This window comes from Rhinoraja longicauda, chromosome 24 (genome assembly GCF_053455715.1).
Source record: "Rhinoraja longicauda isolate Sanriku21f chromosome 24, sRhiLon1.1, whole genome shotgun sequence".
Classification (NCBI taxonomy): Eukaryota; Metazoa; Chordata; class Chondrichthyes; order Rajiformes; family Arhynchobatidae; genus Rhinoraja; species Rhinoraja longicauda.
Genome location: NC_135976.1, coordinates 6,633,818 through 6,653,284, shown reverse-complemented (window position 1 = coordinate 6,653,284; position 19,467 = coordinate 6,633,818). Strand labels below are relative to the sequence as shown.

Sequence of the window (19,467 nt, the reverse complement as noted above, 5' to 3'; positions counted from 1 at the left end):
ACTCACCGAGAGTTGAAGAGAAAGATTAGGAAAGATCCCATTTCATTTTCCTCTCCTGCATCACTTTAGATGGAGACCGTTTACCCACTGCCGATTTAACCAGGAGTCGGAGGTGTTGAGAATCATCTGCACCATTGATCCATTAATATTGCATTCACAAAATGCTGGAGTAACTCAGCAGGTCAGGCAGCATCTCAGGAGAGAAGGAATGGGTGACGTTTCGGGTCTCGACTCTTCTTCAGGGTCGAGACCCGAAACGTCACCCATTCCTTCTCTCCCGAGATGCTGCCTGACCTGCTGAGTTACTCCAGTATTTTGTGAATATATACCGTCGATTTGTACCAGCATCTGCAGTTATTTTCTTACATTAATATTGCGTTAGTAATGTCACCAAATCTTTTTCAATCTTTGATGAGCCCTAAACAAAGAAAGTATGCAATTTGCTCCCAGTCCTAAATAGTGTTAGCTGGCTCCATCTCCACTTTGCTTCAGCAATAGCTGGTGTGAGCGGATTGAATTTCCTGGATAGGTTGCTTCATTTTTTAAAAAGGTTCTGACCAGGAAGTAAGTCCTAAGGTCATTGTAGTCCTAAGTCCTTAGGTCATTGTAGTGCGATGATCTAAGTCATCGCACTACAATCATACGCAAACTCGTTTTGGGAGTGTTCGGAAGGAATGAGACACAGAGAGATACAGCGGGGAGACAGGTCCTCCATCACACAAGACCACACTGACCATGTGTGACCCACTTGCTCTGATCCAGCGTTCAGCCCTTTCATCAATACTCCCTACATACATTCTTACTGATGGCCAACCTTGTTGATGGCAACTGCTATTTTGGCTACCATTGCCACTCTCACTATCATGAAAAATTGGTTTACATGATTTTTGTTTGTACAACTCTGGACTTTTGGGTGTTGAAATTCTTGGCTGTTGTGTTTAGTTTAGTTTAGTTTAGAGATACAGCACAGGAACAGACTCTTCAGCCCACAGAGTCTGCCTTGACCAGCGATCCCCGCACATCAACACTATCCTACACACACTCGAGACAATTTACAATTTTACCAAGCCAATTAGCCTCAACCTGTACGTTTTGGAATGTGGGGATCCCGGAGAAAACCCACGCAAGTCACGGGGAGAACGTACAAACCCCATAAAGACAGCACTCGTAGTCAGAATCGAACACGGGTCTCTGGCGCTGTAAGGCAGCATCTTTACAGCTGCACCACCCAAAGTGGAGTTGACTTATTCAGGAAGAATCACCTGGAGGGATGGCTGGTCTTCAGTTCCAGCACACTAAGAATGATACGTAATCCTGGAACATATCTCTGCATGGTAGGAATAGGACATGCAAAGTAAATCATCCTTGTAATCCTTGGAAGGTGCATTTAGACAATAGACAATAGACAATAGGTGCAGGAAGAGGCCATTCAGCCCTTCGAGCCAGCATCGCCATTCAATATGATCATGGCTGATCATTCTCAATCAGTACCCCGTTCCTGCCTTCTCCCCATACCCCCTGACTCCGCTATCCTTAAGAGCTCTATCTAGCTCTCTCTTGAATGCATTCAGAGAATTGGCCTCCACTGCCTTCTGAGGCAGAGAATTCCACAGATTTACAACTCTCCGACTGAAAAAGTTTTTCCTCATCTCCGTTCTAAATGGCCTACCCCTTATTCTTAAACTGTGGCCCCTGGTTCTGGACTCCCCCCACATTGGGAACATGTTTCCTGCCTCTAACGTGTCCAACCCGTTAATAATCTTATATGTTTCGATAAGATCCCCTCTCATCCTTCTAAATTCCAAGGTATACAAGCCTAGTCGCTCCAGTCTTTCAACATATGACAGTCCCGCCATTCCGGAAATTAACCTAGTAAACCTACGCTGCACGCCCTCAATAGCAAGAATATCCTTCCTCAAATTTGGAGACCAAAACTGCACACAGTACTCCAAGTGCGGTCTCACTAGGGCTCTGTACAACTGCAGAAGGACCTCTTTGCTCCTATAAACTCCTCTTGTTATGAAGGCCAACATTCCATTGGCTTTCTTCACTGCCTGCTGTACCTGCATGCTTCCTTTCAGTGACTGACGCACTAGGACACCCAGATCTCGTTGTACGGGACTTTTCCTAACTTGACAACAGTCAGATAATAATCTGCCTTCCTATTTTTACCACCAAAGTGGATAACCTCATACTTATCCACATTAAACTGCATCTGCCATGCATCCGCCCACTCACACAACCTGTCCAAGTCACCCTGCAACCTCATAACATCTTCCTCACAGTTCACACTGCCACCCAGCTTTGTATCATCTGCAAATTTTCTAATGTTACTTTTAATCCCTTCATCCAAGTCATTAATGTATATTGTAAATAGCTGCGGTCCCAGCACCGAGTCTTGCGGTACCCCACTAGTCACTGCCTGCCATTCTGAAAGGGACCCATTTATCCCCACTCTTTGCTTTCTGTCTGCCAACCAATTTTCTATCCATGTCAGTACCCTACCCCCAAAACCTTGTGCTCTAATTTTGCTCACTAATCTCCTATGAGGGAACTTGTCGAAGGCTTTCTGAACGTCAAGGTACACTACATCCACTGGCTCTCCTCTGTCCATTTTCCTAGTACATCCTCAAAAAATTCCAGAGGATTAGTCAAGCATGATTTCCCCTTCGTAAATCCATGCTGACTCGGAACAATCCTGTTACTGCTATCCAAATGCTCCGCAATTTCGTCTTTTATAATTGACTCTAGCATCTTCCCCACCACTGATGTCAGACTAACTGGTCTATAATTTCCTGTTTTCTCCCTCCCTCCTTTCTTAAAAAGGGGAATAACATTGGCTACCCTCCAATCCACAGGAACTGATCCTGAATCTATAGAACATTGAAAAATGATCACCAATGTGTCCACGATTTCTAGAGCCACTTCCTTAAGTACCCTGGGATGCAGACCATCAGGCCCTGGGGATTTATCAGCCTTCAGTCCCATCAGTCTACCCAACACCATTTCCTGCCTAATTAGTGCCTCACGGACTAAGAATAATTCATGACCGGTTTGGTTTGTCTATCCCCACTCATCTCTCCCTTCCCCTTATCCACACACACATGCTCACATGCACACGTACACACACACACACACATGCTCACATGCACACGTACACACACACACACACACATGCTCACATGCACACGTACACACACACACACACACACAGGCTCACATGCACACGTACACACACACATGCTCACATGCACACGTACACACACACACACACACATGCTCACATGCACACGTACACACACACATGCTCACATGCACACGTACACACACACACACACACACATGCTCACATGCACACGTACACACACACACACACACATGCTCACATGCACACGTACACACACACACACACAGGCTCACGTACACACACACACACACACACACATGCTCACATGCACACGTACACACACACACACACACATGCTCACATGCACACGTACACACACACACACACACATGCTCACATGCACACGTACACACACACACACACACATGCTCACATGCACACGTACACACACACAGGCTCACATGCACACGTACACACACACACACACACATGCTCACATGCACACGTACACACACACACACACACATGCTCACATGCACACGTACACACACACACACACACATGCTCACATGCACACGTACACACACACAGGCTCACATGCACACGTACACACACACACACACACATGCTCACATGCACACGTACACACACACAGGCTCACATGCAGGCAAGTACACATCCACACACGCCCTCATGCACGCAAGTACATGCGCACACACACACTCACATGCACGCAAGTACATACACACACATGCCCACATGCATGCAAGTACATACACACACACACACACACGCTCACATGCACGCAAGTACACACGTGCACTCACATGCACGCAAGTACACACACACCCTCACATGCACGCATGTACACACACACACACGCACATGCACGTGCACACACACACACATGCCCACATGCATGCAAGTACATACACACACACACGCACGCGCTCACATGCACACAAGTACACACACACACGCTCACATGCACGCACACACACACACACGCTCACATGCACGCAAGTACACACACACACACGCACACACGCTCACATGCACGCAGGCACACACACATACACACGCTCTCATGCATGCAAGCACACACATACACACACACACACACACACACATACGCTAACATGCACGCAGGCACACACACATACACACGCTCTCATGCATGCAAGCACACACAAGCTCTCATGCACGCAAGCACACACACATCACCGTGCAGAATCCCACCATGAGGTTAAAATCCCAGGCTTTAAATATTTACCCAGAAGCTAATGTTTATCAACTACGAAGATGCGATTGAGCAAGTGGGAGAGATTACAGAAAGAAAATGCTACCGTAATGGTCCGCTGTGTGTGGGAATAGGAGCAAAATTAGCTGCCAGGATTATGAGGCTAAATCACCTGGTTTAGTCAGCAAATTACTGTTAGTTAACGTGATCTGTCAGCTTTTATTGAGCACATATCTATCACCTTTATATAAGCCAGTGATCCTCCAGCCAGTGATCCTCCAGCCAGTGATCCTCCAGCCAGTGATCCTCCAGCCAGTGATCCTCCAGCCAGTGATCCTCCAGCCAGTGATCCTCCAGCCAGTGATCCTCCAGCCAGTGATCCTCCAGCCAGTGATCCTCCAGCCAGTGATCCTCCAGCCAGTGATCCTCCAGCCAGTGATCCTCCAGCCAGTGATCCTCCAGCCAGTGATCCTCCAGCCAGTGATCCTCCAGCCAGTGATCCTCCAGCCAGTGATCCTCCAGCCAGTGATCCTCCAGCCAGTGATCCTCCAGCCAGTGATCCTCCAGCCAGTGATCCTCCAGCCAGTGATCCTCCAGCCAGTGATCCTCCAGCCAGTGATCCTCCAGCCAGTGATCCTCCAGCCAGTGATCCTCCAGCCAGTGATCCTCCAGCCAGTGATCCTCCAGCCAGTGATCCTCCAGCCAGTGATCCTCCAGCCAGTGATCCTCCAGCCAGTGATCCTCCAGCCAGTGATCCTCCAGCCAGTGATCCTCCAGCCAGTGATCCTCCAGCTGAATTTACTCATCATTGCACCATGTCTTCTGGCCCGTTGAATCTACCCTTAATTATATAAGTAATCTCTTTGTTTTGTTCAGTGCATTGGAGCGGTTAGCAGATTTGTGGGCATTTGTTTGCAGTTCTCCACACCCCACCCTGGGACTCTGAGGATAAAATGGCATTAAACATTCTGGAAATATTTACCAAGCGCTTTAACAGCTTGTTGCCATGCAGTAATCATTCAACAGACCCTCTCTCCACCACTAGGGTTGCCAACTGTCCCATATTAGTCGGGACATCCCGTATTTTGGACTAAATTGGTTCGTCCTGTACGGGAGCGCCCTTGTCCCGTATTAGGCCTTGTAGGCCCGGACGCTGTAGGCCCCGACACTGTAGGCCCCGACACTGTAGGCCCCGACGCTGTAGGGTTCCGACATTTCGCCTCCGGACAGTCTAGGTCCGGAGGCCTGGGCGTCGCCTAACGGAGGTTGCGTAGCAACCCACCTCCTGGCCCGGGCGGCCGCCATTGGTGAAGCGGGAGCGCATGGCCGCTGACTAGGTGAGGTCACGTGGGGCGCGTGACGTCACTTTGTCCCGTATTTGGGAGTGAGATAGTTGGCACCCCTAGAAGCAACAGCTATATCACTATCTTCTAATCATCAGTAGGACTGTTTTTTTGTGTGGGCATACAATTGACATGTGGAAGGCAGAATAGCAGACACAAGTTGTGCAGGCATGAGTGTTGTGAGGAAAGCTTAGGGCGAGATGACTGAATGATGACAAACATCATTAGCTGGTACGACATGTCTGCATAAGGAATGTGTAGGAAGGAACTGCAGATGCTGGTTTACACCAAAGATAGACACAAAATGCTGGGGTGAGTCAGCGGGACAGGCAGCATCTCTGGAGAGAAGGAAAGGGTGATGTTCTTCAGACTGGTCCAAGTTAGCTGGACTTGAATGGTAATGAGATTAATATTGCCCAGTCTGACTTTATTCTCTGCAAACTGGGGGTTTTCAAGAGAAGGAATAGAACTTCCTGAGGAGAAAAAGTGCTGGAATAAATCAGTGGGTCACGTAGCAGAAGGGTCTCGACCCGAAACGTCACCCATTCCTTCTCTCCAGAGATGCTGCCTGTCAAATTGAGTTACTCCTGCATTTTGTGTCTATCTGCAGAAGGAATGTTGAGTTCTCCAGTTTGGCGTAACAGCCCACCCCTCCCCCACTCCCCTTTGCCCCTTCTTATCCCTGTGCCTTACCGTAAATGTGCATCCATTTCTCCCGTCCCCACATTCCCCTCTCCCCATCCCCTTCCACCAATATTCCTTCCTCCGGCTTCACTATTTACTCCTTATCTTATAGCCTTATGCCAATGCCCCCCCCCCCCCACCCCCCTCCCCTCTCACCTATATCCAGCTATCACATGCAAGGCTTTCTCAAACCACCGCCTCTTTTCACCACTTTCGCATCCCACAACTACAATTAGTCTGAAGGAGGGCCCTGACCCGAAACGTCACCAGCCCATGTTTTCCAGAGATGCTACCGGACCACTGATTTACCCCAGCACTTTTTTCTTAGGAATATTCCATTCCTTATCTTGAAAAGCACGGTTTACAGAGAATAAAGTCAGACAAATCCAACGGGGCAATATTAATGTGAGTACCATCCATGTCGAGCTAACTGGGAAAAATAGTGGAACAAAACTGGGCAATAAGAATTGGCACGTTGGCTTGCACTATTCCAATTTGTGAGTGGACATCAGGTTGAGCAGCCAGAATTTGGATCGGATGTTTTGGCCCAAACTCTGTCAGGTTCCTAATTCAAACAATCTCACTGTCAAAATAAGCACTCGCCCTCTAACCAGAGGTAACATTAGTCAGAAAGGAGTCTTTGGCAATTGCATTTTAAACGATTCCACTTTTTTTTTCATTAAATTTAAATGGTTTGGAAATATGTTTTTGTTTCTTTGCGACTGGAATGTTGGTGAGATGATCTAAACTGTAGAGTTGCCCAAAAGGCAGACCTCAACCTCCTTCCAGTGATAGAGTGGTGCCGCAAGTAGAGTTGCTGCTTTATAGCTCCCAGAGCCTGGGTTTAACACTACGATACGATACGATACCATACCATACCATACCATACCATACCATACCATACCATACCATACCATACCATACCATACCATACCATACCATACCATACGATGCGATACGATACGATACGACGCGATACGATGCGATGCGATACGATACGATAGAACTTTATTCATCCCAGGAAATAAATTGGTCTGCCAACAGTCATAAAACACAAGAATGAGAAAACATTTCTTCACAGAGAGTGGTGAGTCTGTGGAATTCTCTGCCACAGAAGGTAGTTGAGGCCAGTTCATTGGCTATATTTAAGAGGGAGTTAGATGTGGCCCTTTTTGCTAAAGGGATCAGGGGGTATGGAGAGAAGGCAGGTACAGGCTACTGAGCTGAATGATCAGCCATGATCATATTGAATGGCGGTGCAGGCTCGAAGGGCCGAATGGCCTACTCCTGCACCTATTTTCTATGTTTCTATGTTTCTATGAAACATGAAATTAAAGTGACGAATGGAAAGTCCAGGATTGGGGATGTGCAAAAATGTGCAAAATACCAATCTGCGATGCAGGCTGTGGTGAGCTTGTATGTTCTACCTGTGACTGTGTGGGGCTCCTCTGGGCACTCTCCCACATCCAGAAGGCATGCAGGGTGATAGAACAAGTGAGAACGGGAGATGGGCTGACGGGTTTGCTTCCTTGCTGTGTGTCTATGACTGAATGACTCATTTCCATTCAGACTAGAAAATAAGAGGCATGAGAGACACAAGGAGCCGATGATCTGATGGTGATCAAACAGAGGAAGACTCTCTTCACTTCCCAGTGGTATCGATAGGTCTTCGACAGAGGGTCACTGCACAGTTACACAGTGAAATAATTCACTCTCGTTGTACAAGAGCGAATCCTCAAGAGCATACAATATTCTCAAAGAAAACATTACATTTATACGCTATACTTCACAATCCAAAACTGGACTATGGCTAATGAAGAATCATAGAACCATATAACCATATAACAATTACAGCACGGAAACAGGCCCGTTCGCCCCTACCAGTCCACGCCGACCACTTTCTCTGACCTAGTCTCATCTACCTGCTCTCAGACCATAACCCTCCAATCCCCTCCCATCCATATACCTATCCAATTTACTCTTAAATAATAAAATCGAGCCAGCCTCCACCACTTCCACCGGAAGCTCATTCCACACAGCCACCACCCTCTGAGTAAAGAAGTTACCCCTCATGTTACCCCTAAACTTTTGTCCCTTCATTCTGAAGTTATGTCCCCTTGTTGGAATCTTCCCCACTCTCAAAGGGAAAAGCCTATCCATGTCAACTCTGTCCGTCCCTCTTAAAAATTTAAAAACCGCTATCAAGTCCTTGAAGCACCGTCAATTTTAGTGGCATAAAATAATGCAGCCGCCAAATTGTGTATAGAAAAGTGTTGCAGTTCTTCCCTGAAATCTATGTCCACTGATAAAAGACACGTCTGGTAAGGAGTAATGTTTCTCATCATCTATGTCCTGCATAGTTTTGAATGCATCATCCAGGATCAGTCTTTTTCTGTTCCAACAAAGGATATTCATATAGCTGAGGTGTTTCATTCCACATGACATTCCCTCCAGTGTCTCTACCTTCGCTCCAGTGTAATCACATCCTTCCCATTGTGTGGTCACCCGAATTGCACCCAGTATCCCAGTCATGGACAAACTAATATGGGCGGCACGGTGGCGCAGCGGTAGAGTTGCTGCCTTACAACGCTTTCAGCGCCAGGGACCCGGGTACGATCCCGACCACGGGTGCTGTTCTCCCCGTGACCCACATGGGCTCTCTCCAAGATCTTCGGTTTCTTCCCACACTCCAAAGACGTACAGGTTTGTAGGTTAATTGGCTTGGTATAAATGTGAAATTGTCCCTGGTGTGTGTGTGATAGTGTTACTGCGCTGGGATCGCTGGTCGAGGGGCCACAGTTTAAGAATAAGGGGTAGGCCATTTAGAACTGAGATGAGGAAAAACTTTTTCAGTCAGAGAGTTGTGAATCTGTGGAATTCTCTGCCTCAGAGGCCAATTCTCTGAATGCATTCAAGAGAGAGCTGGATAGAGCTCTTAAGGATAGCGGAGTCAGGGGGTATGGGGAGAAGGCAGGAACGGGGTACTGATTGAGAATAATCAGCCATGATCACATTGAATGACGATGCTGGCTCGAAGGGCCGAATGGCCTCCTCCTGCACCTATTGTCTATTGTCTATTGATGCGGATTCGGTGGGCTGAAGGGCCTGTTTCCGCGCTGCATCTCTAAACTAAACTAAACTAAACTAGTACATTATATGGTTTTACCCTTCTAATTGAATTTACCCTGGCATATTTGGCACCCTTTCCAAAATGTCTCCTGTCCCAACGTTTTATTCACACTACTTTTAGTTGTCACTCCTGATGTAATGGCTTTTCATCTTTTAGTGTTTCATTCACATTTACAGATATGATTATTACTATATCCTTTCCTTTAATTTGTTTTGAACTATTATTTGCAACCATCCTTCCCTCTATTCTCTATCTTTAAACCTCTTGACTGATTGATTAAAAGATACAACATGGAAACAGGCACATCTGCCAACTGAATCCCCACGTCGACCATTGATCACCCCTGTCACACCATCGCTCGCGTTATCCCACTTTCACATCCACTCCACACACATTAGGGGCGATTTACAGAGGCCAATTAACCGACAAACCCGCACATCTTTGGGATGTGGGGGGAATCCGGGACGCACAAAAGACCCACGCGGTCATACGGAGAACGTGCAAACTCCACACAGGCAGCACCTGAACTGGGGTCTCTGGCAACCTGAGGCAGCAGCTCTACCAGCTGAACACAATGTTCCGCCCAATCACTTGATCGTGTTTAAAATTGTCCTAAGGCTGAGCCCAAAGAATCTCTGGTGCAGAGTGATAAAACTGCATATGTTACCACACAAATATTAACTAATCACATGCAGATGGCTTGGAAGAGTCTCCATTTTTACATGTGTACGAAGGACTACAGGTGCTGGTTTACACCGAAGATAGACACAGAATGCTGGAGTAACTCAGCGGAACAGGCAGAATCTCCGAAAGGGAGACGTTTCGGATCGAGACCCTTCTTCAGTCTGACCCGAAACGTCACCCATTCCTTCCATCCAGAGATGCTGCCTGTCCCGCTGAGTTACTCCAGCATTGTGTGTCCATTCTTTACATGGTGGAGATCAGCTTGTTTCCTTGCACTTCGGGCGATGCTGCAGTAGCAGTTATAGTTACCTAGGCAGGCCGCACATCTTCTGCAGCTGACTGTGTGAGTATCAGCAGGTGCTTGACATTTGAGATCCAGTGTGTGCTGCTCCAGAGCTGGCTGGACTCAACGTTGAAGCACGAGGTATCCCTGGTGGCAGTGTCACTTGACGAAGGTGGTTGCTCTTGAGTAGATCCCTTCCCTTTTTTTACTATTTCCAGCGCCGAACTACTTGTTGAGACATCGACAGCAGGGAGAGAAACTGTCTTAGTAGCTCAGTAGCGCAGTGAGTAGAGCAAATGCCTTTAACAGTCATGGACTGAGCCCTACATGGGACTGTTTAACTTGAGCTGAGAAATTGTTGAGGTGGCGTCTAGGTCAGAGGTGATGGTGATGATGGAAGCTGATGACGCGGGTAACTGGGCTACACGTCTGCCTGTGATGTCACAGTCATCTGCTTACCCCTTCAGCACAGCCAGCTCACCTGCAGCTGAATCTACTTCCCCACTAACCCCCTGGCACTCTGTATTCAGATCGAGTGGTGAAGAACTCTGGTCTCTGGGTCAGAATGGAATGAGTGCAAGATTGTAAAGCATATATCTGAGCAAACAGTCTTGGCTGATACTACACAACAGTACTGCAGCTACCCAAGTTTGCAGATGGCACTCTAGTGGGGGGGTGTGGTAGATAGCGAAGATGGTTGTCAACATTTGCAGCAGGATCTGGATTGTTTGGGCAGGTGGGCTGAGGAATGGTTGATGGAATTTAAAACAGAGAAATGTGAGGTGTTGTATTTTGGGAAGACTATCATGGGCAGGACCAACATGGTAAATGGTGCGGCTCTGGGGAATGTTGTAGAGCAGAGGGATTCAAGAGTGCAGGTACATAGTTAGTTGAAAGTGGCACCACAGGTATATAGCATGGTCATAGAGTCATAGAGTGATACAATGTAGAAACAGGCCCTACGGCCCAACTTGCCCACACCGGCCAACATGTCCCAGCCACACTAGTCCCACCTGCCCACATTTCGCCCATGTTGCTCCAAACCTGTCCTATCCATGTGCCTGTCTAACTACTTCTTAAATGTTGGGATAGTCCCTGCCTCAACTACCTCCTCTGGCTGCTTGTTCCATACATCCACCACCCTTTTTGTGAAAAAGCTACCCCTCAGATTCCTGTTAAATCTTTTCCCCTTCACCTTGAACCTATGTCCTCTGGGCTTTTGGCACATTGGCCTTCATCAGTCAGAGTATTGAGTATAGAATTCAATCTGAAGAAGGGTCTCGACCCGAAATGTCACCCAATCCTTCTCTCCAGAGATGCTGCCTGTCCCGCTGAGTTACTGCAGCATTTTGTGTCTATTGAATATAGAACTTGGGAGATCATGTTGCAGTTATATAAGGCATTGGCGTGGCTGCATTTAGAGTATTGTGTTCAGTTCTGGGCACCATGTTATAGGAAAGATGTTGTCAAACTGGAAAGGATACAGAGAAGGCTTACGAGGATGTTGCCAGGACTCGAGGGCCTGAGCTATAGTGAGAGGTCGAGCCGGCTAGGACTCTATTCCTTGGAGCGCAGGAGGATATGGAATGATTTTATAAAGGTGTACATAATCATGAGAGGAATAGATCGGATAGACGCACAGAGTTTCTGGCCCAGAGCAGGGATACCGAAAACCAGAGGATTTGAGGGGGGAAAGATTCAGTAGGAACCCGAGAGATAACTTTTTCACACAGAGGGTGGTGTATGTATGGAACGAGCTGCCGGAAGAGGTAGTTGAGGTAGATAGTATCGCAACGTTTAAGAAACATTTGGACAGGTACATGGATAGGACAGTGTTAGTGGGAAATGCAGGCAGGTGGGACTGGTGTAGCTGGGGCACTGAAGGGCCTGGTTCCACTTTCTATGACTCTGCTTATGACACAGAGGAGGCCACTTCGACCCATCACATCCATGCTGGCTTACAGAGCAATCCCATTACCCTAATAACTTTTCTCTGAAACCTATTCTCTCCCCATTCCCATCAAACTTCCCTCTGATTCTGCCAGTCATCCACAGAACGAAGCCAATCCAATGAATCTACCAACCCACACGTCCTTGAGATGTGGGTGAAACTGGCATGCTGAGGGGAGAGAGAACTCCACACAGCCCACTGCTGGTGAACCAACATATCAAAATCATATTTCTCCTATTCCGACCATCAACCTGTCCCTGAAGAAGGGTCTCGACCCGAAACGTCACCCATTCCTTCTCTCCTGAGATGCTGCCTTACCTGCTGAGTTACTCCAGCATTTTGTGAAATAAATACCTTCGATTTGTACCGGCATCTGCAGTTATTTTCTTACATCAACCTGTCCCTGGTCATGAGTCTAGAGACTACTGCGCCAACATGTTTAGCTGAGCAAGTGTATTCAGTTTGTGTCCTAGCCAACTTTTACCATTCTCTGCTTGGGTAGCTTACAGCCCAACGTATCAACACCCAATTCTCCAATTTTAAGTAGCGTCGAACAACCCTTCCCCTCCACTTTCTCCCCCACAACCCTTCACTCCCCCCTCCCCCCTCCCCCCGGGCCCTAATTGGACTGGCATCTATTTCTCTCCCCCCCCCCACCAACCCTGCAGCTGCATTCCTTCCTCTTGCTTCACAGTTCGCAACTCTTCACTCTCTGTCTCACACCTTCTGTTTTTATCTCTGGCCTTTGTCTATCCTTCTGCCTATAACCCCTCCCCCCCCCCCCCTACCCTCCCACCTGTGTTCGTTGATTACCTACCATGCTTTGTTCTGCCCCACCTTTCTATCCCCATATCCCCCCCCCCCCCCCCCCCCACCACACAATCAGTCAAACGCCACCTACCCACGTTCTCCAGCAATGCTGACTGACCCGCTAAGGTGCTCCAGCACTTTGTCTCTTTTTTTTTAATCATTCCAGCTCTGGAGCAGAAGAAGTTGTCATTGATCACATTGGTCTTAGTGTGATCTTGCTGTGCACACAATTAAGGACCTTTTTGCCAACATCACATAATTCAACGTTACACCATTAGCTGCCAAATAATCTGGGATGTTTTGAGCTAATGAGCCGAGTTACATTTACCCTTCAATAATAATTCAATTAAATCTGTAAACTCTACAGATTTACTTATCACCTACTAGTGTGAACTCTTGTGTGATATTTATTTCCATAGTATTTTTGCTTTTCAGTAATATTAAGATGGGTGACCACCCAGCATTCACCTCGTATCCTGTTGGCTGGACAATTCCGTTTGGTTATATCAGTTTAGTTTATTGTCACGTGTACCGAGGTACAGTGAAAAGCTTTTGTGGCGTGCGATCCAGTCAGCAGAAAGACAATACACGATTACAATTGGGCCATTTACAGAGTATAGATACATGATAAGGGAATAACGTTTAGTGCAAGGTAAAGCCAGCAAAGTCTGGTCATGGATAAACTGAGGGTCACCAAAGAGGTAGATAGTGGTGGAGAAGGTGGAGCATGTAAATAACAGTGGGGCATTAAGGAAAAAGAGTGGAGAAGGCTAAAGAAAAGATAGCCTTTCATTCAACTTGATTGGCTTTAACCATCTTGCGTTTGGTTCGGTTCCATGTTCCCATGACTGACTCACAACTTAAGCTCTTCCCCGGGACTTACCCAGAGCTGACATTTTGGTACACTTTAGACGTTAGACTTTACTTTAAACTTTAGAGATACAGCGCGCAAACAGGCCCTTTGGCCTACCCTGACCAGCGATTACTCCATATACTAGCACTATCCTCCACACTAGGGACAATTTACAATTGTACTGAAGCCAATCGGGCGGCACGGTGGCACAGTGGTAGAGTTGCTGCCTTACAGCGAATGCAGCGCCTGAAACTCAGGTTCGATCCTAACTACGGGCGCCGTCTGTACGGAGTTTGTACTTTCTCCCCGTGAACTGCGTGGGTTTTCTCCGAGATCTTCGGTTTCCTCCCACACTCCAAAGACGTACAGGTATGTAGGTTAATTGACTGGGTAAATGTAAAAATTGTCCCTAGTGTGTATAGGATAGTGTTAGTGTGCGGGGATCGCTGGGCGGCACGGACTCGGTGGGCCGAAGGGCCTGTTTCCGCGCTGTATCCCTAAAATCTAAAAAAATCTAAAATTAGCCTACAAACCTGTACGTCTTTGGAGTGTGGGAGGAAACCGGAGCACCCAAAGAAAACTCGCGCAGTGACACAGGGAGAACGTACAAACTCCGTACAGACAGCAACCATAGTCAGGATCGAACCCGGGTGTCTGGCACAGTAAGGCAGCAACTCTACCACTATGCCACTGTGCAACCCCCCCCACCGCCCCCTCCCTCCCCCCCTCACACACACACACACACACACAATGGCATGTGAACATGTTGCTTGAGTATGTTTAGTTGCAGCTAGTCAATAGGTCATTACCTGAAGGTACAAAAGTTAAAACATCCATTGTGCCTGGACTGACCATTATTTCGAGGAGACATACATTGTGACAATCAATCGGTCAGTCGTATGCTTTGCTTGCGTGACATGGCTTGCTTTCTCTGTGTGGGCTCTCTGGTCCTGGTTTTATAAATGCATGACCTGATGTGATTTTCCTCTGTTATTTAAAGGAAAGTGTGGACCTGGGGGAAATCATGTTCTCTCTCTGCTACCTGCCCACTGCTGGCCGTCTGACACAGACCGTCATCAAATGCAGGAATCTCAAAGCTATGGACATTACTGGATACTCTGGTGAGTTGCTTCCCACTAACTCTGCATCTATCAGCACACAATCTGAAAGAAAAAGTTAGAACCCGATTCGAATAAAAACAGAAAATAGTGAAAACATCGAACAGCTCAATTGAAATCGTCTGTAGAGAGGAAGAAAAAAGTTAATGGTGCATCAGGTGAGAAAATGGAAAGAGAAGATGGACACAAAATGCTGGAGTAACTCAGCGGGACAGGCAGCATCTCTGGAGAGAAGGAATAGGAGACGTTTCGGATCGAGACCCTTCTTCAGACTCCTTGAATGAATGCATTTCAGATTGAAGAAGGGTCTCGACCTGAAACATCACCCAGAGATGCTACCTGTCCTGCTGAGTTACTCCAGCATTTTGTGTCTATCTTCGATTGAAACCAGCATCTGCAGTTTTTCCTACACATAGAAATGGGAAGATCAGGTGGTATTCCAAGATCTCTCCGTCCTTTCGAGGACTGGTTATAAATCTAACAATGACAGGACCTTTCCTTTCCCTTTACAGATACTGAGGGATTCGGTGATTATGTATGCCATTCTTTCTGGTTTATTCCAAACATTCACCACTTACTTTCAGTATTTCTCCGATTAATCGATCATGAACTGAATGGCTCTGAAGATAGTCATTTTACTTGCTAAATATTAACTTTATTATTACAAAAGCATCCTTTGATTGGTGAACATATTAGAATATAATAACAGTAAACGACATGTATAATGCATTCCAATGCAGATGACTGTACCCAAGTCATTGCTGGCCTTATTTTTCCAGCTGTTAGGGGTTGAGGCTTTTCCTCATACTTTATTCCCTTATCATGTGTCCAATCATTGTAAACGGCTCGATTGTAATCATGGATTGTCTTTCCGCTGCCTGGAGAGCACGCAACAAAAGCTTTTCGCTGTACCTCAGTGCACGTGACAATAAGCTAAACTAAACTAATGTGGCACCAGCTTGCCACATAACTTGCTTTATAGTGTAGGAAAATAACTGCACATGCTGGTACAAATCGAAGGTATCACAAAACGCTGGAGTAACTCAGCAGATCAGGCAGCATCTCAGGAGAGAAGGAATGGGCGACGTTTCGTGTCGAGACCCTTCTTCAGACTGAAAAAGGGTCCCGACCCGAAACATCACCCATTCCTTCTCTCCCGAGATGCTGCCTGACCTGCTGAGTTACTCCAGCACTGCGCTCGGTCCGCATTAACCAAACTGATCTCCCGGTGGCCGAGCACTTCAACTCCCCCTCCCATTCCCAGTCTGACCTTTCTGCCATGGGCCTCCTCCAGTGCCATAGTGAGGCCCACCGGAAATTGGAGGAACAGCACCTCATATTTCGCCTGGGCAGTTTGCAGCCCAGTGGTATGAACATCGCCTTCTCCAACTTTAGATAGTTCCTCTGTCCCTCCCTTCCCCTCCTCCTTCCCAGATCTCCCTCTATCTTCCTGTCTCCACCTATATCCTTCCTTTGTCCCGCCCTCCTGACATCAGTCTGAAGAAGGGTCTCGACCCGAAACGTCACCCATTCCTTCTCTCCCGAGATGCTACCTGACCTGCTGAGTTACTCCAGCATTTTGTGAATAAACCCATTCCTTCTCTCCTGACATGCTGCCTGACCTGCTGAATTACTCCAGCATTTTGTGGTACTTGCTTTAACTTGCTTTACTAAACTACTTCTCAAGATGCCCTGATGAATTGCTCTCCAAACGGTAGAAATTGTTGGGGTGGCAATTAGCATCTGCAATTGTCCTGGAATGGAGGTGTGCAACATGGGTAAAGAAAGCCAAGTGGTCCAGGGTCAAGGCCATTCCTGCAACATCCACTCAACAACTGGTTGGCATTGAGCTTTTTTCCGGAGTTTAGTGGTGTCCCTTTTTGCCTTGCCTGCTGCTTTATTTATATGCACAAGCCTGAGGCTTTAATTTCACAAACGACACGGGTTGGAACAAATCAAGCTCAAGTCCTCTCAGCAGGGGGGTGGGAAGCCATGCATTTCCTCTGGGTAGATGCGTCACACAATCAGGCGCGCATCTTCAACACCTCCGCCCTGCGTACATACAGTGTGTCACTGGTTGAATCCTGTCTCATGCAATGGGGATAAAAGCTGACACTTCACTCCCAATTTAGTTGGCGTGGGACATGTTGGAAAGCATCTGTGCAGGCGTTTGTCAGTTGTGGAAACCCGCCCTGCTGTAAATTCAGACTTTGCCGAGTGAATCACTCATTGACGTCAGTCCCAGAACAATTTTCCTGCTGCTCTCTGTTCCTCTTCTCTGCACCACGGTGTGGCACGGTGGCACAGTGGTAGAGTTGCTGCCTTACAGCACTTGCAGCACCGGAGACCCGGGTTCGATCCCGACTATGGGTGCTGCCTGTATGGAGCTTACACATTCTCCCTGTGATCTTTGGTTTCCTCCCACACTCCAAAGACGTACAGGTTTGTAGGTTAATTGGCTGAGTATACATGTAAATTGTCCCTAGAATGTGTAGGATGGTGTTAGTGTACGGGGATCGCTGGTCGGCGCGGACTCAGTGGGCCAAAGGGCCTTTTTCCGTGCTGTATCTCTAAACTAAACTAAACTAAACTAAACCACATTTCAATCAGAATCTTTTGGACATTCCTCTCCCCAAATAAATTATTCCACATTGGCCCAGCTACCTACAGTAGGTAGATAGATGGGCCAATGAGGTCCAGTAGGTAGCTGGATATGAAGGTTTAAATATCACATCATACAGCTTTGAATAGAGGAAGCAACTTGAAACAATAGACAGCCCAAGTAAAAAATGCACAAAGTACTGGAGTAACTCAACAGGTCAGGCAGAAGAAGATAACACGGAGAGGTGATGTTTGGGGGGGAAGGGAAAAGAGGGATGGGATTGTTGGCGTGCAGCGAAGGTTTACTAGGTTTATTTTCCGGAATGGCGGGACTGTCATATGTTGAAAGACTGGAGTGACCAGGCTTGTATACACTGGAATTTAGAAGGATGAGAGGGGATCTTATCAAAACGTATAAGATTATTAAGGGGTTGGACACGTTAGAGGCAGGAAACATGTTCCCAATGTTGGGGGAGTCCAGAACCAGGGGCCACAGTTTAAGAATAAGGGGTAGGCCATTTAGAACAGAGATGAGGAAAAACTTTTTTCAGTCAGAGAGTTGTGAATCTGTGGAATTCTCTGCCTCAGAAGGCAGTGGAGGCCAATTCTCTAAATGCATTCAAGAGAGAGCTAGATAGAGCTCTTAAGGATAGCGGAGTCAGGGGGTATGGGGAGAAGGCAGGAACGGGATACTGATTGAGAATGATCAGCCATGATCACATTGAATGGCGGTACTGGCTCGAAGGGCCGAATGGCCTCCTCCTGCACCTATTGTCTATTGTCTATTGGAGAAATGGGTCCGCATCCGGAAAAGAGAGGGGTGGGGAGAGCTGGTGGGGTGGCGGGGTGGGGGAGGGGGGGTGGTGGGGTGTTGGTTAAGTGCCTAAAATTGGAAAATCCAATGTTCATCGCACTGGGTTGTAAGCTGTATACAAGGTGCTGGTCCTCCAGGTTGTGTGGGCCCTCACTCTGGCAATGGAGGGGGCCCGGGACAGAAAGGTCAGGATTGGAAAGGGAAGGTGGGTTAAAATAGTTAGCAACCAGGACAAATCAGCCTGGTTGCTGGGTCTGCCATCATCAGATCTCACTAACCAAGAGTCATATAGTCATATGTCCCGAAACAGAGCAATGAAATTCTTACATGCAGAATCTAACCACCTCCCTCCCCAGCTGTTAGACCTATCATCCCTTCACCCACCAACATTAGACCTTTTCAAAGAACGTTGTGGTGATTTCTACTGCTTTTCACTCAAAATGCATTTCTTTAGGATTATTTTTTTCCCTGATGTGGGTATGAACGATATCTATATTCTTGTACGTATTTGAACCAAGACCTTTTAAACTGGGAGACAGATGAGAAGTAGATTAAGAGTGGATGGATGTATATGGGGCTTGGCCATATACATTGGTCATAGATGAGATCCCGCCCCCCCCCCATTCCTTCCATCTATATCCCTTCCTCAGGCTTCACATTTCACAACTCTTCTCTCCTTAATTCCTCATCTCCCAGTCTATTGTCTTTTTGTCTTTACACATGCACACTTGCACACACACACACACATGCACGTGGACACTTGTGCACATACACGCACCTGCATTTGCACAAATCCACACATATGCACACACACTGACCATGCACACTC

The 19,467-nt window shown here is 47.2% G+C and overlaps 1 protein-coding gene across 1 annotated transcript in view; it reads left to right on the top strand.

The window, feature by feature from the left end:
• Positions 1–19,467, top strand: part of LOC144605260 (synaptotagmin-6-like) — a 299,058-nt gene that overhangs the window by 255,290 nt on the left and 24,301 nt on the right. Inside the window, exon 4 of the mRNA XM_078420353.1 lies at positions 15,106–15,226. Within this exon, the coding sequence (XP_078276479.1) occupies positions 15,106–15,226 (121 nt within the window). The remainder of the gene's footprint in view (positions 1–15,105; positions 15,227–19,467) is intronic.